Source organism: Condylura cristata, unplaced genomic scaffold (genome assembly GCF_000260355.1).
Source record: "Condylura cristata isolate star-nosed mole 26May11 unplaced genomic scaffold, ConCri1.0 scaffold00002, whole genome shotgun sequence".
Classification (NCBI taxonomy): domain Eukaryota; kingdom Metazoa; phylum Chordata; class Mammalia; order Eulipotyphla; family Talpidae; genus Condylura; species Condylura cristata.
The window spans coordinates 3,654,420-3,669,471 of NW_004567103.1; the positions used below are offsets into that span (position 1 = coordinate 3,654,420).

The 15,052-nt window shown below is 37.2% G+C and overlaps 1 protein-coding gene across 3 annotated transcripts in view; it reads right to left on the minus strand.

Moving 5' to 3' along the window:
- PSMD1 (proteasome (prosome, macropain) 26S subunit, non-ATPase, 1) overlaps positions 1-15,052 on the minus strand; it is an 81,126-nt gene that overhangs the window by 52,776 nt on the left and 13,298 nt on the right. For all 3 annotated transcript variants that reach the window (XM_012726931.1, XM_012726923.1, XM_004674206.1), the window contains exons 7-16: positions 14,776-15,014; positions 12,910-12,970; positions 11,867-11,995; positions 10,430-10,518; positions 9,940-10,018; positions 9,325-9,498; positions 6,954-7,065; positions 6,243-6,439; positions 4,329-4,424; positions 3,294-3,358 (exon numbers count right to left, since the gene is read on the minus strand). In XM_012726931.1, the coding sequence (XP_012582385.1) occupies positions 3,294-3,358; positions 4,329-4,424; positions 6,243-6,439; positions 6,954-7,065; positions 9,325-9,498; positions 9,940-10,018; positions 10,430-10,518; positions 11,867-11,995; positions 12,910-12,970; positions 14,776-15,014 (1,241 nt within the window). The remainder of the gene's footprint in view (positions 1-3,293; positions 3,359-4,328; positions 4,425-6,242; positions 6,440-6,953; positions 7,066-9,324; positions 9,499-9,939; positions 10,019-10,429; positions 10,519-11,866; positions 11,996-12,909; positions 12,971-14,775; positions 15,015-15,052) is intronic.

Here is a 15,052-nt window from a genome sequence, read left to right on the forward strand (position 1 = left end):
ATTTAATTTTTTAATTTTTACCATATACATTATGAAAAAATAACCCACAGATATTACTACAACTGCCTGGACTGTGACTATCCTGAGAATAAAACAGTAGACAAACATGAGAATTTTTAGTTTTCCACAAAAATAATTCCATTTTAGTTTGTGAAGCAAAAATACATATTTACTGACATGTTTCCCATGTGTATTTTCCAAGAGTATTTTTTTTTTAAAGATTTAATTTATTATTTATTTGTGCATACAGAACTGGTGTACAGGCCAGAGGCTCAGGGGCGGTGAGAGGTTTTCACCAAAGACAGAGTGGGGAGCAGAACAGGCAGATCTACGAAGTACACTGCTGAGGGAAGCAGCGGGCGGGCCAGGAGAGGTCTGGCTCGCCATGTGGTCTCCTCCGGGGCAGGAGGCAGGCAGGAATCGAACTCATGCGGAAGTGGCTTCACATTCTCAATGCTGTGCTTTAACCCGCTGCGCCACCAGGGAGGGCCTCCAAGAGTATTTTTAAGTACATTTAAAAAGAAGTTTAAAAATCAGAAAGAAATAAATCCTGAAAACTTGGATTAAGAAAGTCTAATGTCTGCAGTCATTTTAAAAGCACATCTAAAAGGGAAGAAATTATAAAAGGGAATATAAATTAAGCAAATGATGACACATCAGAAAAACATACTCTAGGATGTAAGACAGAAATTTCTCAAATAAAATTAATGGGGAGAGGGCCCTCCCTGGTGGCGCAGCGGGTTAAAGCACAGCACTGAGAATCTAAAGCCGCTTCCGCATGAGTTCGATTCCCGCCTGCCCCAGAGGTGACCACATGGTATGGCAGACTTCTCCTGACACACCCACTGCCCCCCTGAGCAGTGTACTTGTCAATCTGCCTGTTCTGTTCCCCACTCAGCCTCTCACGGCACCTGAGCCTCTGGCCTGTACCCCAGTTCTGTATACACAAGTAAATAAATCTTTAAAAAAAAAAAAATTTAATGGGGAGAACTTAAGAATAAAAAGATTCTACCAGAACCACTCAGAAAGAGTGCTGTGGTGAAAAGGCACATGTCTACATGAGAACTGCTCTGAATTTTAATTCTATCATTTAGCTTTATGACAATGTGATATTTTGTTGATCATTCTGGATTTTTTTTTTATTCTTTTTTAAAAAAGATAAATTTTATTCCAGGAAAACAGCACTAAGCTTAAATTCAGAGAACTTGATTTTAATTGAAATTTCTTCACAATTACATTTCATTTTCTTTTTCTGTGAGTCAGTTTTAGATAAAGTCATCTGCGAAGTGTTTTCCAGTTTCTGCAGCTAAGAATTATATTATGAAAAGGAAGCTCGGAAGGGTTCCTTAGTAATAATGAGCTATTACTAGTGAAGTCTGATTATCCTTAGTAGTAGTAGAGATCTTAGCAAAACATAAAAGCAACACATGAGACACATCTGCTATTTAAACTAGGAGCTCAGGATACACAAGGGCAAAAATGAATTTGTTAGAGAGCAATGCACTGTCAAGTTAAAAAGAAAAAGTTTTCATAAACTTGCGGCACTGACTTATATGGTATGAAATATCACGTCACTAATAGGGAGAAAAAATAAAGGAAAAGAATATCAGGTAGGGTTCCTCATACCAGATAAGCGTTACCAGGATATGCCTAGAAGAACGTATTTCCTATGCTAAACATATGCAGTTCTCTGATAAGAATTTTTAAAACACAAAATAACTCTCTCTGGATGGCAATGATAAAATCATTTTTTGTTTTTTAATTGAACCTAAAATCTAGAGCAAATGTAGGGAAAGATTCGGGTCACAAGCTTGGCTCGAATGATATGTTAAAGATGACAGGAAGGAAAGACTGATTTTAAGCAATGATTTTTAGATCAGAAAAGTTACATTGTTAAGACTAAGAAAACTCTTCTGGGGCTGGTGTCTGGGCATTCAGAATGGTTCGGCACTTGCCAGATGTACATAGGCTACCCCATAACTCCGTCTCTAAGAAAACCACACCGTCCCAAGCATCTGGTATAGTAGCACACCTTCATACCAAGAAGTAGGGAAAACACTGAAACCTGATGTGGTTATGCCCAGGTACTGCTGCTGTATGATCTCAAGTTCTTATGATGCTGTCTAAGATGAAGACAAAATGTCTGCAGAGACAATGGTGACACCATATGTGCTAAAAAATGTATGTGACAAGATCAGAAGTGCTTTCCTTATTAAGGAGCAGAAAATTGTGAAAGTACTGAAGGTGTAAGCAGAGCCAGAAAACTATACTCAAAGTGCAAAGTAGATAAATACTGGTTACCTTAAATAAATCAAGTCTTTCAGCTAAATGAATCACCTCCCTGAAAGAGAACTTGTGAATATAATTATGAAATCACTGGTGATAAGTCTGAGGTAAAAAGAAATTGGCAACGATAAGATAGTAGGACCCTCCCTACTATCTATTTAACTAGCGGGTTTAAAACACAGCACTAAGAAGCTAAATCCACTTCAGCATGAGTTTGATTCCCACCCCTGGAGGAGATCCACAGGGCCCAGCAGACCTCTCCTGATCTGCCTGCTGCTCCCCTCAGCAGTGTACTTCGTCGATCTGCCTGTTCTGCTCCCCACTCGTGACTGTGGTGAATCTTCTCACCACCCTTGTACCTGGACCCAGTTCTATATGCATAAATAAATAAATCATTTTTTTTAACGATTTATTTTATTTGTACATACAGAACTGGGGTACAGGCCAGAGGCTCAGGGGTGGCGAGAGGCTTCACCAGAGACAGAGTGGGGAGCAGAACAGGCAGATCGACGAAGTACACTGCTGAGGGGAGCAGCGGGCGGGTCAGGAGAGGTCTGCCACTCCATGTGGTCACCTCCGGGGCAGGCGGGAATCGAACTCATGCCAAAGTGGCTTTAGCCTCTCAGTGCAATGCTTTAACCCACTGCGCCACCAGGGAGGGCCATAAATAAATCTTAAAAAAAAAAAAAAAAAGAAGATAGTAAGTGGCTATTAACCTGATATTCAACGAGAAAGGATTCAAGAAATTAAAGTGTTGAGTCTACAGCTAAACTTTTGAAAAGAAATGTAGAAGAGGTAACTATCCGGTCTTAGAAAAGGGATCAATGACCACCGACACATCTATGAATTTACTAAGAAACAATAAGAATCAATTCATCATGTCTTCTGTTTTGGAGGTACCAGACAAGGAAGTAAATACGTCTTTAGAATTTAGACATTTAGTTTCTGTTTAGTTACTGACTACAAAAAGGAAATGGCATATGAGATCAAAAGTTACAAATTTTTACCTGAAAAGAATGAACCCAAGTGACTCTACTGCCGCCCTCCTCACATCATCGTTAACATCACTCACCTAGAAAAAATGTTAAAAAACCCTTATTAACCACATGCCATGTAGCCTACTATGAAGAAAACTGATGAGGGGTCCACATCATTTTTTAAAGGTAATGATTCTCATTAATTTGCAATTCCTTTATTAGAATGTCTTTCCACAATATAGAAAACCCAACAAGAATTTCATTTCAGCACTTAGAAGCCTTTTCGTCTGTGAATTTTAAGATTCTTCTAAAGATACTTGTGAAGATTCTTTCAATTGCATTATAGTTTTTGCCATCTACAAAGACACTAACCATTCCTCCAAGATCACTTTCAAAATATTATGTCCTAGGTTCAAGCAAAACACAAACACTTAGATTATGCCACATACCGCATTGATAAAAGATAATTTACTAACAGATGCTGTGGGATTTAAGCATCTCTGAGGAGTTAGTAATAGTTCTAAACTATTACTAGAAGATGACCTGGGCTTATTTTTCCCCATTACCATGACGTAGAAACCTACCATGAGTTAAAACATATGTGGAGTGCTGTTACCAGGCAACATTATTGCTGATAAACTGTCTGGATTGGGAGGACCACGACTAGGTGGAAAATTAAGGGCACTGGATTTCCTGTGTAATCTCACACACAGACAAATCCCGTGTCTCTTATAATAAAACATTCCCCTTAGGAGTTCCTGGAAGCTAACGTGACAGGCTATAAAAAGAAGTGGTCTGCACTGCAGAGATCTCCCAATCCCAGGGCGCTGCACACGTGTGAGGGCTTGTTCTGTGCATGCAGGGTGCCCTTGGACTTGGGCTTCAGGAGTCGCACCTGCATGACACTGAAGGCTGATGTTCACTGACGTACTGTTATTTTCTGAAAAGCTACATGAACCTGAGACCACTGGTGATGGTCATACAGTCTGGGTGTCGAGACACTTAGGTAGATTTGTAACTTTTCTCTTCCATCCCATTATCTCTAAGAAAGATGAGGGTACTCACAGCAACATGTAGCAGGCGTCGAATAGCTTTGTTGTTACCTGAGCCACAGTAAGCCATAGCTACGGTATACATTCCGGACCGTCGAAGAATTGGGTCCTAAGAAAGGGTAATTAAACATCAATCAACTTATTTCAAAAAGCAATTTCTAAAGTTAACAGACAGTTGTATCCACCAGATTTCATTTTAGGGATGAAGGAAGAACTCAAGACTTTCGTAATTGGTAGGTTTCCAAATGAATGGGGAAATAAAACATATAGGAGGGGTTTACTGCTTCTAATTCCCACTATTCTGTGCAATATACTGTCTTTTTTTTTTAATAAAAAAAGTTAATTTTAAAACAATTTGCAAAATTTTTTTTCCCCCATCTCGATTGTAATCCCCACGGGTTTCCCATCACCAAATCACCCGTGTGCCACCACCATAGTCCCGTGCATTCCCCCCCACCCCCGTTTTTGATCCCATTCCTCACTCCACCCCCACAAAATGTCTCTGGTATATGGTTGTGCATTATTTTTGTTTTCTCGCCTGGTCCATTATACTCCTGCTGTGAGTGAAACCATCTGGTATTTTTCTTTCTCTTTCTGGCTTATCTCACTAAGCATGATCTTTTCCAGCTCCATCCAAGTTGCTGCAAAAGACATGTGTTTCTCTTTTTTGGTTGCTGAGTAATATTCCATTGTATATATGTACCACATCTTTTTTATCCAGTCATCTACTTTTGGGCATTTGGGCTGCTTCCATGTTTTTCCAATTGTAAATAAAGCAGCAATAAACATGGGGGTACAAGTATCTTTTTCAATCAGTGTTTTTGTGTCTTTTGGGTAGACACCTAGGAGTGGGATTGCTGGGTCGTAGGGAAGCTCCATGTTTAGCAGTTTAAGGAACCTCCAAACAGTTTTCCATAGTGGTTGTACTAGTTTGCATTCCCACCAGCAGTATATACTGTCTTTTTTAAAAAAAGATTTATTTATGCATAGAGAACTGGGGTACAGGCCAGAGGTGCAGAGGCAGTGAGAGGCTTCACCAGAGACAGAGTGGGGAGCAGAACAGGCAGATCAGTGAAGTACACTGCTGAGGGGAGCAGCAGGTGAGACAGGATACAGGAGGGGTCTGCTGCACCATGTGGGTCACTTCCCTGGCTGGGACTGAACTCAAGCTGAATTGGCTGCTGCTAACTTCACAGAGCTGTGCTTTAACCCATTGTGCCACCAGGGAGGGCCCTTGCCTCACACTTTCTGAAGAAGTACAAACTCAAGTCCTGTAACAATGCTCACTGCCCAGACAGATACTTAACTTCCATTTATCAAATGAATAACAAAGCTACTCACATCTGATTCCTCATTCTAACTTGCTTTTACCTTATTAAATTTTTGGGCTCCAGACATTTAAGTGAAAGAGACAATGAGGTGTTGAGCAAATGACTGGTAGTTTGATTGATAAACTATAGCAGTTGTATTTGTCAGATTAGAGGACACTATTAGTCATTGATACTTACTATATACAATAACATTGCAAAAGTGAAATAAATTAGGAACAATCCTCAACCAAGTAATTAAGTATAAACACTATTTTTTGAAGGAAAAATAATGATGTAAATATTTTATTAGCTCATTACAAAAACATTATTTCCAAAATATATCAACTTGTACATTTCTAAAGAACTTTTCTGGATCTGCTTGTCTGAAAAATCACTGATCTAATGTCCTGGCTGAATTTTAAATGCTTAAATTAGTTCCCTTTTCTATTCAGTGCTTTTCTTTCCAAAATTGTAATAGGTTTCACTAACAAATGCAGCTAGATTTTCTGGTGGGACAGAGGTAATTTCTAACAAGGGTAAGTGTTTCTGTCAATACTGGCGGCTAAGGTCATGGCCTCTAGTTTTTTTTCTCATGAAAAAAATAAACAGGCTCTCACCTTATCTCGGCAGAGAGATTCAATGAGGGCATCAGCCTCTTCCATCCTCCCGTACATCACCAATGCTATACCAACAGCAAGACCGCGCAAAATCTTCTCATGCTGAGTTTCTTGTGCATAGCCAACCATGTCCTCAATAGCCTGGGCATTTTTAGAGCCCAACATAACCAAACCTAGGGCAAGGCCAGCTGCTTCCCCTAGTGAGTAAAAAGTAAAACAGTGAAGAATAAAACTTATTGACAGAAATCATAAAGAATACTCTTGGAGGTGGCACGTATTAGCATCAGATATTAACAACCATTAGCTTCTGATATATTTCAACCTGATTTAAAAGGCAATTTTATGTGAAAGTACATGCATACGTTTACAGCTATTTTCCTTATATATATTTTTATAGAACACATTATGAACTCTTTAGTGATTCAAAGGGGATGTTATACTTTCTCTACATTATCACCAAGCAGTACAGATAGCCCCACAATACAAGTGGAACATTCTAATAAATTTCTATTTGCAAAAGTTAGTTACACAGACTCATAGCAATACTAATTTTTAAAGCCCATGTATCTTATAAAGCATTTTTATAAGATGAGCTTGACAACTGGGGCAAAAGTCACTCCCTCTTCAAGTAGAGAAATTAAATTTTGAAGAGGTAGAAAGCAAAGGTTCATTATGTTAATTCTAAAGTTCACTGCCTCTAGAATCACTTACCTGTCACAGCATCATCCTGATAAAGGTTTGTCTTTAGCAAATCATACACATCTTGACGCGCGGTCCCCATGGCAGCCAAGCCAAGGCCCAGGCTGCCACCGTGTCGAACAATCTAGGGGAAAAGTACGTGCTCCTTTGAGTTGTTATCTATACTTAACAACCATACTTTTTCTAATTTCAAACTATACTTTGATATCAAATATGCAGAGCAGCTGACCTAGCAAAAGGAATCAAAGGATTTGATATTCAGAGAGCCAGTGGTAACTTTATAGATTTGGCTTTCCGCAAAAGGTGTAGGCTAATGCAAAGTAAAAATGAGTTGAGAAGTGAATAAAAGAGAAAAAAAGTGGAGAGACAGCAGAACTTTTCAATTAAGTTTACACTCTAAGGGAAGGAGACATTACGCCAACAGGGAGAAGCAAGTGTCGAGGACACAGTTTTAGTAGGTGAAATGTGACTGTGCCTATGTGCTAAAGGGAAAGAGGCATAGAGGAAGGTTGAAGGTTAAGGAAAATGTATCTAGTGGAACATGGTTGTCAAGAAACTGAGAGAAAAAAAGATAGCAAGAGCAAAAGTTGGTCTTTATTTAAAAAGGGAATGTTATTGGTCATTTGTCCTTTCTGAATGCACAGTATCCTCTTACTGGTTACAGCACCCCAATTTTGCTTGGGGAATACCCTTTTACCATTGGTTAGTCTTGGCAAAACTATCACTTAAGAAGCTCCCACATTTCCTGGTCAAAGTGTGGTTCTGTGACCTAAGAAAGGCCAACTGGATGCTCCTTCTCTGGAATTTTAGTTTTAAGTAGAATGATCCAGTCTCAAAAACATTTCAAGTCCATTCATCCAGACAATAGGTTGCTGAAGGGATGATTCCACTAATCCCTGTCATCTACCTCTCCAGAGCTGCCCTGGTTCTTAACCTTAGTGAGGACTAGCTCATTAGTTTCTCCTTTACTTATATAAGCTACCTGCAATAAACTCCCTGCACATTCCAATTAATTCCTTGTTTAAGTTAAAAGATTTCTACTGTGGGCCCTCCATGGTGGCACAGCGGCTTAAAGCACAGCACTAAGAAGCTAAAGCCAGCCACTTCAGCATGAGTTCAAGCCCCACCCCGGCGGTGACCCACATGGCACGGCAGATCTCTCCTGACCCGCCCGCTGCTCCCTCAGCACTGGACTTCGTCAGTCTGCCTGTTCTGCTCCCCACTCTGTCTCTGGTGAAGCCTCTCACCGTCCCTGCCCCTCTGGCCTGTACCCCAGTTCTCTATGCATAAATAAATAAATCTCAAAAAAAAAAAAAAGATTTCTACTGTAGTAGCTAAAATGCTTTGTCCAATAAGAAAACTTCTACTAGGGCCTCCATGATGCCTAGGGGTTAAGTCTCAGTGCTATCACTGCTACAGCCTAGCTTCAATCCTCCATCAGGGAGCTGACCCACATACTGCACAACAGACCTCTCCTGTCTCCCCTGTTGCTCCCCTCAGCAGTGTATTTAGTCATTCCACCTGTTCTGCTCCCCACTCTGTCTCTGGTAAATCCTCCCACTCCCTGTACTTCTGTCCTATACCCCAGCTATTTCACATAAAAATATTTAAGAAAAAAAGAAAAATTTTACCTAGTGCCAGCATAAATGAGTTAAAGATACAAGCAAATGTACATTAAGATTTGTAGACAGAAGGCTTATCAAGCTAAGACAAATCATCCTACTGATTTCCATCTTTTCACTGAAATGGGAAAAGTTTTTTTTGGGGTTCATTTTACTACTTTCCTAATGGTCTTCTAAAAAAGTACCCCCTGACATAAAAGTTAAAGTCCAAAATTCTATTTCAAGGTTCCTTAAGAACAGAGCTGCTTAGTAAATTTTTCCAAAAGAAACTTAAAACATTATGAGATGAATAATTATGAAAAATTATAAATATAATTTAAATGTTAAAATTTTAAATATTGTAATTATAAATAATCATAAAAAAATTATGAGAGATGAAACAAGCACGAATTCTGATTCCCTGAAACAGGCACGAATTCTGATTCCTAGAGTATGTGCAACTCTTGGGGGCCTCAGTTTCCTGCAAAATGATAGGATCTGACTAAATGATCACCAAGACACAAGATTCCAATACTCTAAAAGTGCGAGGAATACAATGTACCTTTTACAGATACTTGGTTATCTTATTTTGCTTGGCACACACAAGATTTAAAGGGCTAAAAAGTACAATTGAAATATAGAAAATTGCCTTTAAAAACTCTGTGAGAATAAAAGTTTTGGAAATTCCCAAATCCATAAAAATTTCTATTCAGTAAAATATTTTGGCTATGTTTTCCTGAACTCTTAAGTAACGAAATTTAGTTTTTCATTCTAACACTTACATCATTGCTGGCATTCTTAAGCTGGTTAAGCAGATAGTCAATTATATCACCACCGTGATTGGCATGAATGAGACCGAGTGCATAAAGACCTCCACCTTCCTGATAGGCTGATCCTGGGGAGGTGTCCTTGGGAAGGTACGTTGCCATTAACTGTAATGCTTCCTTCTCATGACCCTGCAAATTTAAGACACAACAAAGGTGTCACAAAGAGAAACTGAGGAAAATGACAACATTTTCTGTGTTCACTTGCTGAAAGCGGAAGTGGGCTGCCTTCTATACAACTTTATTATTCAAATGAGAGCCATTAGAGAACCAGTCTAACCAGTTAAAAATGCATGATGCAAATTTCCTCTTATTTTACAATATTCCCCCAAATTCATCTTAGACTATTCAAATAGCTTATTTCAATTAATCCTTTGAGATAAGATAGGAAAAACGTTTCCATCTCATATTAAAAACAAATACAAATAATTATATTTGAGTACCCTATTTATCTCTCCCTGTAAAAAGATGAATCCAATTTAACAGAATGTATGTCAATGAATTATAAACTTTTTTAACTTCTGAAAAAACTTTCTATTCTGATGTCTGTCCACACTGATCAGTGTTTATTACCTTATGAATCACACCCAAACTGGCTGTAGCTGTAAACTTTGCCCAGTTAGTGGCTCTGGCCAACCATTCCAAGTTATCTCTGTAAGAAAAAAAAAAAATTTAGCAATAGTACTGAAACAAGTGAACCCACAAATTCTTCTGTGACACTACATAATTAAAGCATTAACATTTATCTTAAATTATTAATAATTTTACTTTATGGAATTCAAGTTACTGCTGATTCTATATGTCACAACTTGTTTTATTATTTTGAGGATACTGAAGAAAAGTCACGATAATAATTTCTACATCAACAAAAGTAAAACATATACATTTAAGACAACTTATAATGGAAATTAATTTTACCTTAAAGTAAGTAGTCATGTAATTGAATTTATAACAGGACTGGAAGGCAACAAAATATCTCTACAACCATATAATTATGTAGATGCAATGCAGTCTTTTGTGAAAGATTATTTTCAATCAAATTGAATCCTCCAAACACATTTACCTTAGAAACTGGTCACTGGTAGTCCCGCAGTGCATAAAAGAGTTTGCTATAACAGTTGCAGTGTGACACACAGAATTCCGTACAGCGTCCTACAAAAACACATTTTTTTTTTACCATTTGCAAAGTATTCCTACATACACAAATATGCTCAGGAATAAACTTTTATATTTATAACATGGATCTTGGCTATTTCTTCATAAACATTAAGTAGTTAACTAAAAACAAGCAAATCAAATAGAATTTTACTTGTGGTTTGGGGTCAGTAGATTTTAGACAGGAACTAGGTAGTTGATTTCCTATTTTCTGAGTAACTTAACCTGACATTTCTCTAGCATTCTGCCAAGGTCTCTAAGATATTGATGTAACCTGAGACAAAATGCTACATCTCTTCTGGCACCACACCTCTGAAAGTTGCCAAAGCAATTTTATTTTTTAATGAATTATATTATATGCTTCTGTGTCTTTTTGCCATTTGTAGAAATGGTGTGTAATATTTGAGTAATATTACTACCTACATTTCAAGCAATCAAACAAATATCTGGTAAGGGAATAAAGGTGTAAGAAAAGCACAAATCACCTTGGGGAAAGGTACTGGATAAAAGAGGAAGGAAAGGAAGATTTTTTCATATATCTTTTCATATTAATGCATCTTTGATTCAGATGAACAGTTTACCTGTTCAAAAAGCTAAATCAAAACTGTCAGAATAATGCAGCCTAGGTCCAGTAATAAGAAGCTCATGCTCTCAAATACATAAACACAGATACATAAACTAGGTTAATGTTTTAAATGTGCTTTTGTTTATATTTTAAAGTTCACTAAAGAAAATTGAAAACAAAAGAGTTTCTCCCATTATTATTTTTACAAAACCTCCTTATTTTCTTCTTAGGAGTAAAATATAACAGTGTTTAAAAAGGAGTAAATATAAGCACAGATCCTTGAGTAACATGCATAAGAATACCGAAGAGGAAAAGTGAATCTGTTCCTGGCTGGGCCCACTGCATGGGCTTCACAGTTTCCCCTCGTCTGGGTGGGCTTTCAACCAGGACTCTGGTTTCCCTCCAGATGCTAAAGATCTGAGTGTTAGTGTGCGTGGCATGTCTAAATTGCCTTGTCTGAGGGAGTATGGGTGTGTGAATGTGCCACATAATGGAGTGGAATCCTGTCCAGGGTTGGTTTGCCTTAGTCCTGAGATGCTGGGGTAGGTTCCAGCTATCAGTGGCCCTAAACTGGAATCAGTGGGTTGGAAAATGACAGAATGAATAAAAACGACCATTAACTCTTATCTGTATCAGTCAGCTTATATTGGAATTGTTCTGATTATGCTGTTTTGCCTAAAGTGGAAGTTTCCAAGAACCTACTAACAAATTAAGTGAAAACTTATTGTACTTATGTTTTACAAAGAAAAAAATATGAGTTTCCATTCCAGAATTTCCCACCTTTGTATTTTTTAGAATCATGAGGTCTGTATTATTGTTTCGTATTAAAAACTGCAGATGTAACTCAATAGCCATTTCACCACTTAAAATTTTAATCATTTTCAAAGTCTGGTCCTTGGGCTCTGGGCTCTGCCAAACAAATAAAAAGAACAAAAATTCATGAATTGGCAAAATGCACTAAGTCAACTTTATTTTAACAGCCCCAATTAGTGAAATGTACAACAGAACTCTTATCCTCACAGTTACAGAAAATTATGTATCATTTGTTTTAGAAGAGTAATTTATTAGATACAACTAAGATATGATACCAGCTTGATGGACGAATGCAATTTATTATAAACTAGTGTCCAATGTAATATACTCTATTAAAAAAAAACTAAACGAGTTTAGTTTAGAATAATTACTGATAATATACAAAAAACAAAAACAAACAAAAAAACAGTAACAAAAAATCCATGCAATTTTTTTACAGAACCAACTTACATTTTAGGTGAGAAACTCCCCTACACTTCAAATCTACACCTATATATGATATCAAACTATTAACACAACTCCCCATTCAGGTAAAGAACAGGTGATTTGTTAACAAACTGCATGTCTGAACTATATTCACATTAAGTATTTTGCAAGAAAAAGTATTCAATTATTTTATAAGTGTAAGTTGATATACATGACCACAGAAACCAAAAGTCCTGAAGGAAGAAACCTTTACATCCAACATATCACTGTTTTAATATTCAACTCACTTTTCCATATACTATGAATGTTGAAAACAACAAAGATAAAGATAACTAAACTGTTCCCTCTATGATAAGGTGCCATTTACTTATTGGAGGTGACATTTTTTTTTTTTTTTTTTTTTCCCTGTGACAAGTTATTCTGAATAGTACATTCTTTGGTTAGGAGTTAATAAAGATGGTATCTTTTAAATTTTACTTTTAACAGAAAGTCCATTTTTATAACACAACTCTAACATCAAACTTAATAAGGCAAACCATCATAGAAGCAGTTATGTAACATTTAACTTCAAAAAATGCACTTACCACTTCTGGTGTCTTTCCTACAAGCACACTACCTGCTTTTTCTTCTGTTTCCATTGAGTCACTAAAAAGAAGAAAACCAAATTACCAATCTGATAAATCTTTCCTAGAAAGTATGTGTGGGAGATCTGTTATCAAAATGCACATCTGAACTATATTCACATTAAATATTTTGCAAGAAAAAGTGTTCAATTACTTCCTAAGTACCGCCATGAACAACTATAACAAAAAAGATTCCAGTGAGATGGAGGCTATGTAGGTCCTGATTTTTTTCCAAATAATTGAAACACACAAAGCAATAACTGGACTGTCAGAAAAGTCATGTCACATTTTTGCAACAGAACCCCAACAACACTGCTGTGTATCACCAGAATGAGTAATATTAGAAAGACCGATACCATCTAATGCTGGCAAAGGTGTAGAACTTGAATGTTTATGCAGTGCTTTGGGAGGGGAAATTGGGTAACCACACTAGAAAACAACCGAACAGGTTCTTATCTCTACACATGCCCTGTGATTCAGCTATTCCAATACCAGGCATTTACCCGAAAAAATTAAAACATTTGATTTATAAAATTAAAAAAAAAAAAAAAAAGACTTGTAAAACAATGTGCCCAGCAACCTTATTCTTAACAGTCTTAACAGTTCTTAACCAGCAGCAAATCAAACATCCATCAGTAAAAGAATGAATAAATGAACTGTGGTGTATTTTTATAGTAAAATGCTGCTGTGCAAAAAAAAAAAGGAAATCAGTCACCAAAATGACCCCAAAACACAGATGTTTACTGCAGATATGAATGAAAAAAATCAGGAACAAGAGAATATATGCTATACGATCCCATTTTTATGAAGTTCAAAAACAGGCAAAACTAATCTAATAGAAATCAGACTGGTTGCCTCAGATCAGGAGTTTCTGGGATAAGAGGTAGAGGTTATTGGGCATGTATAATTTCAGAATCTGTTAAAGCTGTATAATTAAGATTAATGCATTATTGTATTCAGATTACTACCAACTAAGAAAAATATTTGAAGAGCTGGCAAGGGGGATTCGGAAAAAAGTATAGAGATGGGTAAAGAAAATTCTTACATATAAACAAGATTCCCCAAAGAACAAAAAAGTAAGGGGAGGGAACAAAATACTAAAAACGAGCATTTAAGAAAACCTTGCTGAGGCACAGGTACGGTATTCTGTGGACTTGGTGAAGTCTGAAGGCAGCGAGTGAGGATTAAGGGATGAGAATGAGGTGGAGCGCATAGCGATAACGCACTAGGCACCGCGTTTCAGGCCACTGCTAACACTTAGACTTTCTCTGAAAAGCGTGTGTGAAGTATTGGGGGGTGAGCTTAGATTCAAAAAGGGTAACTCTCACAGTTGCATGGACAATTTTAAAAGAAAAATAAGTAGGTATAACAAAAAGACACTGAAGTTACGCATGTTAACAAGTAGGCTGAATACATTAAGATACTACAGAATATACACACACAAATCTAATACTATATCAGCCTAAGATTTATGTATATGTAATTCTAGTAACAGCACAAAGAGTTTCTTGCATTCCAATTATCTAACCAAAATATCAAAAATCTAACCCAGCTACTCCATCTGAGATTTTAAAAATTTACTCCATTAGTTAACACAATAATGCTGCTTGGCAGGCTCTTCCTACCAATCACTTCCATTTCTTTCCAGAAGGATCCATTTCTTTGACTATCCTTAATATGCTACACACAGTGCAAAACAGCAATAGCCTATCAATAGCCTACAATCTATGAAAGCTAAATTTTATGAATTTTATGAATATTCTACATGTTTCCAAAGTGAAATAAGGATTGTTCAATTGGTTGTGATGCAAAAAAAGATACTTATACCTGTCTTTCTCTGATCCTGGGACAGTACTGGGAACCGTACCCGTATTGGTGGATCCAGGCACAGAAGCAATAGGGGTACCAACAGTTCGAAGATTCTGGATCACAGATGACAAAAACTGCTGGCTAGCACTTTCATACAAATCAAAACAAATCTGATAAGCCATCAGCAGGTTGTCTTCCTTAACAAGTTTTTCTAAGATATCACTCACAGCCTGAGGGTCATCTAAGAAAATTAAGCACTGAAATGCAAATAAAGAACAATTACACAATCAACAAA